At 48.5% G+C, this 7,871-nt stretch overlaps 1 protein-coding gene across 1 annotated transcript; it reads right to left on the bottom strand.

Annotated features, from left to right (window-relative positions):
* Positions 1-1,737: 1,737 nt before the first annotated feature.
* On the bottom strand, positions 1,738-2,647 carry DACRYDRAFT_45486 (uncharacterized protein; the record flags this gene model as incomplete). Its single annotated transcript, XM_040774648.1, has 2 exons — positions 1,738-2,435; positions 2,488-2,647. The coding sequence occupies 2 exons, from the start codon at positions 2,645-2,647 to the stop codon at positions 1,738-1,740; spliced, it is 858 nt and encodes a 285-aa protein (XP_040633405.1).
* Positions 2,648-7,871: the final 5,224 nt, after the last annotated feature.

The raw sequence follows: 7,871 nt of genomic DNA, 5'->3' as shown, positions 1-7,871 counted from the left end.
CCTTATCAAGTGGAAGGGGTATCCTCCCTCTGAGAACACTTGGGAGCCTTTAGGAAATCTAGGCAATGCTAAAAAGGCTATTGCAGATTTCCATAGGCTTTACCCCTCTGCTCCCAGAAGGATTTCAGCCATCACCTTTGATAGGCTTCACTTCCAACCACTCATCAACTATACTATACCACCTAAAAGGGTTCTCTTTGATTGGACATCTGGAAAGAAGAAGGGAAAAGCAGAAGAAGGAGTATCAACATGCTGGGACAGCATGTCTAGAAGGGGGGGTGATGTCAGGGCACCAGCTCATTGCTTGGTCAAGAGACATGACTAAGCCTTTATGACATGGAAGTAGCTGGTATACCTTGGCATGTGCTGGAACTTGCTGGAAGGATTGGATAATCAGGTGACCTGCTGTGCATGGCTGTGCATGACCTCATATGACCTCATCCTTGGTCATATGACCTGATCACCTGACTAGGCTGAGTAAGCAAGATGTTCTAGCAGGTTCCACCACAGAGGTATAAATATAAGGCCTACTCTGCCTGGGGACTGTCTCTTCAGACTTGGTCTCTTAGGATCATCCACAGGTACCTATACTGTAGATAGGTCTTAGTCATCAGGTCTACTCCACTTCCTTGTTGCCTGCTTAGACTCTTGGCACTCTTAGGTGAGCAGATTTAGTCAGCCTGTGTTGCCCTAACAGCATCTCAAGAAGCATTACTCATGCCACATGGTTCTAGAAGCACAAATTGAGGAATACATACTAGATAACAGTAGGATACATGGTTATAAAAAGAAGAAGGTGTTTTAGGTCATGGTAGTGTGAGGAACAAGGCTCAAAACTCCAGTGTGTACATGCTTCTGCAAGCCATGGAAGATCTTGTACCAATAATCTGGCACAATCTCTTGTACAAGATGACAACAGCTTGCTCCTACTTGGTCTTTTGATTGCAAAAGACACCCTGTTACATGACATGTCAAATACAAGTTAATAACATTTTATGAGTTTCTCCTTTTGATTTGAGTGAGAAATCTAACTCAAGACATCTTGATGTATGCATGAGATGTGCATGCATGGCTGACATGCATGTATGCATGATCCAGGCTGATAGTATCATGCAGGCAAGCTTTGAGACACCTCAAAACTACATGTATGCAGCAAGGTGCATGAGACATACATTGCATTTGTTGCTCACTTATTTGTCAGGGGACTCCAAGTTTCGACTGCACATTCAGAACATGTGAGCTCAATTCAATCCACTTGGTGACTATCGGACTTTGACAACACAGGCTAGGGTCTCCACACTGAGCCAGCTCCAAATACCCGACACAAGGACCAATGGATGCCAACTTGCATGAATCAGTAAAGCCGGCCCTAATCGAGGTAAATTTTTGATTATACTTCCATGTGCACAGACCATGCCCTATGAGTATATGAGCAGTAGTAGGGTAGTACTACTCTACTTAGATTTGATCTCTGAGGAATCTCCACAGTCTTGTAGAGATAGGCCTAGTTATCTCATCTCATCAAAACTCTTCCCGAACTCTACTGATTTCTGCTTTCCTGTCCGAATCCTCTCAAGTCTACTCCGATATCCACTGATACCCCTGTTGATATAGGGTGTTTGGTCTTACTGGCAATCTCGTCATCTTGTCAGGTTATAGTCAGCAGCCTTGCTTGACTGTGTGCCCTCACATTATTACAGGATTTAAAACATGTCTTGTATTCTTACAATATGAAGTTCAACTTGTCTTGAGCTCCGAGAAGACCTGCGCCAGTTGCTCGACCTCCGTGACCTGCTCATTGTCGAGGTCCTCCTTGCCTTCCTCACCCTCCTCGCCTACCTCACCCTCCTCGCCTACCTCCTTCTCTGACAAGGCATCATCCTCGCCATGGGCTGGGACTTGATGAGAAAGTTGTGCGGCAGGATCACCTGCTTGACCCACACATGTGGCAGTGAGTAAAGTACCTGAAAAACCGGGCAGGCGGGCCAGTTGTGCGAGACATTCACAAAGGCGGGCGTCCACCCACCACTTCTTCTTGAGCTCCGCGGTCATCTTGCATGCTAGCAGTTCTTCCCCTCGTCTTTTAGTGGCCTCAATGGCAAGCTCAAGAATGGGCACTTCAAGATGCACAGCTGACCAGACACGGTGGATCTCAATGTCAAGCCTGTGAATTTCTTGACTCGCGCACTGTACAAGCAACCACTTTACCGTGGCTTGCCGAATGTTGGGTGTTGACCAAGACTTGTGTAGAATATTGTTCCTCAAGTAGCACAAGAGGGCGAAATCGGTGAGAAACGAGTACTCGAGCACTTGGGTGAACAAGAGGGGCGGGCGGCCAAGTTGCTTAGCGAGGATGTTGTAATGCAACAGTGCCGCTTGAATCGAAGTGCTGCGTGGCTTGAGCGCTCGAGCAATTGCGGTGCACATCTTGTATCCTGTATATGGATGGTAAGGAACTGTCAAGAATCAGCTGCTGTGCACGCGTACCTGTGCCCCTCAAGTTCCATTTCTCCATCTTGAAAAGGCGCTGCATGACGAGAGACTCGAGCTCGTCAAGGGCTCGATTGTAGGCACGACATCTCTTGTCATGTTCAGCTTGTATCCATTTTTGACAGTCCGGCGTCCAGCGAGCTGTGTCCAGTGCCATCTCCTACTGCGTGGCAAGGGCTTCGAGCCGTTCCTCGGTCTTGATCGCTGCAAGATAATTGCGTTCCATGGCTTGCTGTCTCGCCGCCGCCAAGCGGGAATGCCACTCTGCTTGCGTGGTGGAGATGAATCTGTCAAAACTAAGGTCCTGGATTTGAGCACTGCGTGCAAGTGAGCAGGATATGCAAGTGCAACAGCCATTTGTACTCACCGAGCTGCATGCAAGTTTCTCAATGCATCGAGATACTTGAATGCGAGAGTATCTCCCTCGGGCTTGGCCTCGAGATCTCGAAAGTACTCCTGCTCTTCTAGCAAGAAGCTGCGAAAATCGTCATCTGTAAGACACAGTTCTTGCTGCAGTACAAGCAGTGCGTGGCCGTCATGCTTGATGATCGCAAGAGCCTGCTTGTGCTTGCTCACAAGCCAATCAGCTGGCAAGAAGATCAGCTAGCACAGACAGCGAGAGAGGAAGCATGTACCCAGTCCTGCTCGCCGATCCTCGTCCCAGCGAGCCCAGAAGAAATGTAAAGTAGCATGCCGATGATACTCGGACACGTGCAAAAAAAGATGCGCGGTGAGGTTTTGCTTCGAGAAGATCCACTTGTTCATTTCAAAATCTTCAAGTCCCACTGTTATCAAGAATCGCGGATGGTACTCGAGTTGACACTTGCAATGGTGCGCATACCCATGGAAGGTGCCCACATACAATATGCAAGTTCTCCGCTCGTGCTCTCATTCCGAGTGAGCTCTTGCCTATCGTCTTTGCATGGTTGCAGCCAATGTCATAGCCCATGGCGAGGTCCGAGCCATACACATCCATGAGCTTGTTGAGGCATGAAAGCGAGTATTTTGCGCTGCACACGGACACGATAAGCGTGAGGTAAGTCAAGAAGGCCATGACTTACAGCTTGCCTGACTGTATCATGTCAGCACTCAGGAGAATGAATGCATGACAGCAAGAGCACAAGAAATTGCCGCTCGCATGGAGGGTGTTGCGCCAATGCTTCTTCTCTTGCTGTGCTTGAGTGGTATCCCATCGTCATGTGCAGGGGTCTTCTTGCTTCACTATGGCTTGCTGCTGAGCAGGCTTCTCCTGTAGTCAAGCGATCTTGAGTCACGGGAGGCTAGAGGCAACAAGGAGATCTAACTCACAATATCAGAGTTCTCATGTGTTGCCTCGCGGGCAAATTTGTTGACATCTTCTTGTGCCAGGATGTAGTCACTTGAGAAGACGCGAGTGTCTTGATGTCTGGCACCCGCAAACCGCTTGCTTGAATTGTTACCGTCACCCGAGAACAGCTTCGAGTGTGGAAGTGGTGGCTCGCCCTCAAGCTGAGGTAGAAGTTAACAAACGTGGGCATCTTGACAGCAAGAACAACATACTCAAAACTCACACGCCGGGCAAGAGTTTTTTAGGCGCCAATCAGGTTTGTCTTGGCCAAATGCACGCTTGACAATCTTCTCTACATGGAGGATGACGTCGAGCCAGACGTCATAGGCCCGAGATAGGAGCACATGCAGATGCCATCTGTAAGGCTGCTAGAACATCAAGGGTCAGGTTGGCCTTGTACTTTGTGCAAAAAGGCACTCATGGCTTGCAGATCGCACAGGATTCGCACGAATGACTCGTGTGACACGTATGCTCGCAGTCGAGCGTGGTGCAGAACCTCAAGCACTTGCATCGAGATGGCCCATTGTGGCTCATCTGGACTGCAAGGCATATGACCTCGTTCAACAAGATGGCAGAGGAGGTTCTCGCCGAACCATGTGGCATAAAATCGCTTGCTCGGGCAGTCTTCCAGGACGTGAGATAAAGCGCTAGTGCTCGAGTGCGAGAGAACGGCATGCCTTTCCAGTGAACAACATTCACGCAGCACCTGCCTGGCATCTCGACATCCAGCTGCTCGAATTGCTCTGCTCCCGCCATACAATGTTGCCAACGAAGGTATGCTTGAACGATCCTGGGTAGTTCTGATGCCCAGCGTGCTGCGCGAGAGGCAAGTCGGGATGCATGAAGTCCATGTCTGGTCGTGTATGTGTTCTTGGACCTGCAGGCAGCGTGAGCGCTAGACAGCATGAAAACGACTCGCATCACGCACCTGTACTTGCATAGCACGCTCTGAAGTGCAGGTTCTTCGTCATCTGACATCCAGGCGTGATTGTCAATCTGATCAGAGTTCACAGTGTTGTCCATCCTCGAGTCATCGTGGACTACGCTGCCAAGGTCTTGTGATTGCACGTACCGCTGGCTGACGAATGCGAGTGCTTCTTTGTCTTCTGGTGCAAGAACTCGCTTGGCATGTCGGCAAGCATTTTGTATAGCTCTGAGTCCAACAATGGCTGAGTGTGCTTGTCTTGCATGAGAGGTCGGGGGATTGGGCTCGCCAAAACTGCATGCTGTTCGAGCTGCACGCAGCTCTGCCAGAGACCTTCGAGGCTTGCCTTTGAGTTTATTGTCAGCATGTGGTACGATGGACACTCGCACTCCATGAGATGTCGAGCTAGCTCGAAATGCGAATGTGATCCAAGTGGTACTTTTCCTTGAGGGAATTCATAGCACTGATCCAAGGAGACCCGTTATCCGTGACGATTTTGCCGATAGCACCCCAATGACAGAGGATGTTCTTGTGGATCAAGTCCTCTATGACCTCGGCCGTTTCCTTCTGGCAGATCATGTACTCTGGCCAGTGCGTAAGCAAGCACCAAGCTTGCAGAATGTACCTCATTCCTTGATATCGACCTTTCAAAGGTGGCATGAACATTGTGTCGCAGTGAGCTCGAAAGAATAGCAGTTGCGGAGTCTGTACCGTGGGCGGAATAAGCACGTGTCTCATCTGTTGTTGTTGGCACTTGTTGCATGTCCTTAGGTACCATTTCGTATTGTCCATCAAGTTCGGCCAGAAGAAACAAAGTCAAATAAGGTTGTATACCATTCGAAAGCCCCTGTGTCCGATCTCGTTGTGCATGTTCCGAAGGACATTGATCCTCTTTTCGAATTCGATATAAAACTGATGTTCTCTGTTTTTGTCCTGTTTGTATAAGTCATCCTGGCCTTCAAGGAAGTAATGCGACATCTTTTCTAGAAACAACTTCCAGTGCACATCTGTTAGACTTCAAGCTCTTTGAAAGTTCCTTAGGTATTGTCGAATTGCTAGGATCTTGTCATCTACCTCCTTCGTCTTCCCGAGCCTAGGTAGCACCTCTTCTGGGGGGTTCAAAAAATTTGGAACAGGGCTTCGAAGGGACTAACAGGGCTTCGAAGGGACTGTTCCAATACAAACGTGTAAGACAAGCCGAGGGTGTCGTCATCTTTGAATTCAGGGAAGCAGTCATCAATATTGGATTGGCGGGCCACAGGTCGTCTCGAAAGGCCATCCGGCGCTGTGTGTTGTTCCGCCGGGACATAATGGAGTTCGAAATTGAAAAGATGGATCCAATGGATCCACTGGTTCAGAACGACGCTCAGCTGTATGTCCGGGTGGTTCAGCATTCCTTGGATGTATTTCGCATCGACCTTGACATCAAAATTTGGAATGCCTATGAGCCAGATTCGAAACACCTTTAACGCTTGGTAGAGACCATACAGTTCAAGCTTTGGTTGCGAGTACTTGCTTTTGACTTTGTTCCAGTTGATCAATCCAAAGCATGATGGGCGGCACTTTCCTTTTTTGTCGTTCTGATACAAAACAAAACCAGTACCGATGTTTGAAGAGTCAACTGCCAAGCTAATATGCTGGTTGCTCTTGTAGTTGATGAGCTTGAGGATGTTGTTCGTTTCCACTGCAATTGCCAATTCCTGTAGGATGTGAACGGCCTCATATTGTTCCGGTCTGAATTTGAATGGCACACCTTTGCGTTTCAGACGTTCCAGTGAGCGCGCCTTCTGAGCAAACCCTTCAATGAAAATTTGAAGGATGCCTACTGTGCCAAGGAATGCCCTGACTTCCAAGAGTTTTTCACACGGCAGCTTCCATTCGGTGATTTTTCGAACTTTCAACAAGCCTGGAACTCGGCCTTCATAGCAACACCTGTAGCCGAGAAGTATTATTTCTGGGACACACAATTGTTCTCTTGGTCCGGAGAAGGTTCCTCCCGCATGTTCAGCTCGCTGGATGATTTGGTGCATGTTTCCGAGGTGTTCGAAAACGAAACATTGAATGCCAGGGTTGCCTGGGATTGTTTTGAACTCTCCATTGGCCTTTTTGTACCGAGTCTTGGGGCCTTTTACTCCGATGTTGTTGATAAACGGGGTGGTCAAATGAGGGATTTCGTCCTGAAAGATGAAGTTGACGTTGTCCTGCATGATGCCTGGCATGTTGTGGGCGCCCATGGGTGCGACGGTATACCGGAGTGGGCCTATAGGAGACTGAAACAAAGTGTGGTCCCATGAACTCAAGGTGACGGGGTGCTGTTCAAATCCTCGAAAGAAGTCTAGAAGTCCGTAACATCCTCTTGATCCGAAGTCTTCCATGATGTGTTCTGTCAATGGGGGAACTGTGCTGCTTTGTATCATGACTTGGTTCAAGGGCCGAGCATCGATGATGGGCCTTAGTTCTTCATTTTCCTTTTGAATGACAAACCAGCGAGATTGGTATGTGGACTGGGAGCGTTCGAAGGTGCATCTTCCATAAGGGCGGGCGGCATTGGAATATTTTGTTCCTGACACGGAACATGTTCAACTGTCAGAAAGATAACCGGATCAAAATAATCAGCTCGGAATCGTCCAATTTCCGACTCGGCCCACAAAAATGTGTATTTGTGTGTTTTCAGCACCCAGGCTGTGAGCTTCTCCTCTTTGGGGAGAAGAAATTTTGACTTGTTGATTTCGAGCACTTCAAAACGCTCTTTTGTAAGCCAAGCGCCTGGAACAAAGTCGGGTAGTTGGACTGGTAACGGTTCTAACTGATCTAACGGATCGGACAGGAAATGACAGTTTATCTTCAGTTCTTCGGGGTGTGCAGCAGGCACTGGCTTGATTCGATCAGCCACTTTCTTACACTTTTGAGCGGCGAGAGCTTGGATTGGGGGGTATGCGTGAGAGAGGAGCTTGTGAAAGTATGGGTTGTACTGGTACTGCCAGTGTAGAATTTCCGAATCAATATAACGTATGGCCGGGATGTCAGGTATCAATTCAATCTTCGATTCTTGAAATTGCCACACTGGCTCTCTCAGCTTTGGAGTCATCACAATAAGTCTACTGTGAGGGGAGTCTCTCCGAGTGTAAC

The sequence above is a fragment of the Dacryopinax primogenitus genome (assembly GCF_000292625.1).
Source record: "Dacryopinax primogenitus strain DJM-731 SS1 chromosome Unknown DACRYscaffold_1, whole genome shotgun sequence".
NCBI classification, from domain to species: Eukaryota; Fungi; Basidiomycota; class Dacrymycetes; order Dacrymycetales; family Dacrymycetaceae; genus Dacryopinax; species Dacryopinax primogenitus.
This window is presented reverse-complemented; position numbering and strand designations above follow the sequence as displayed.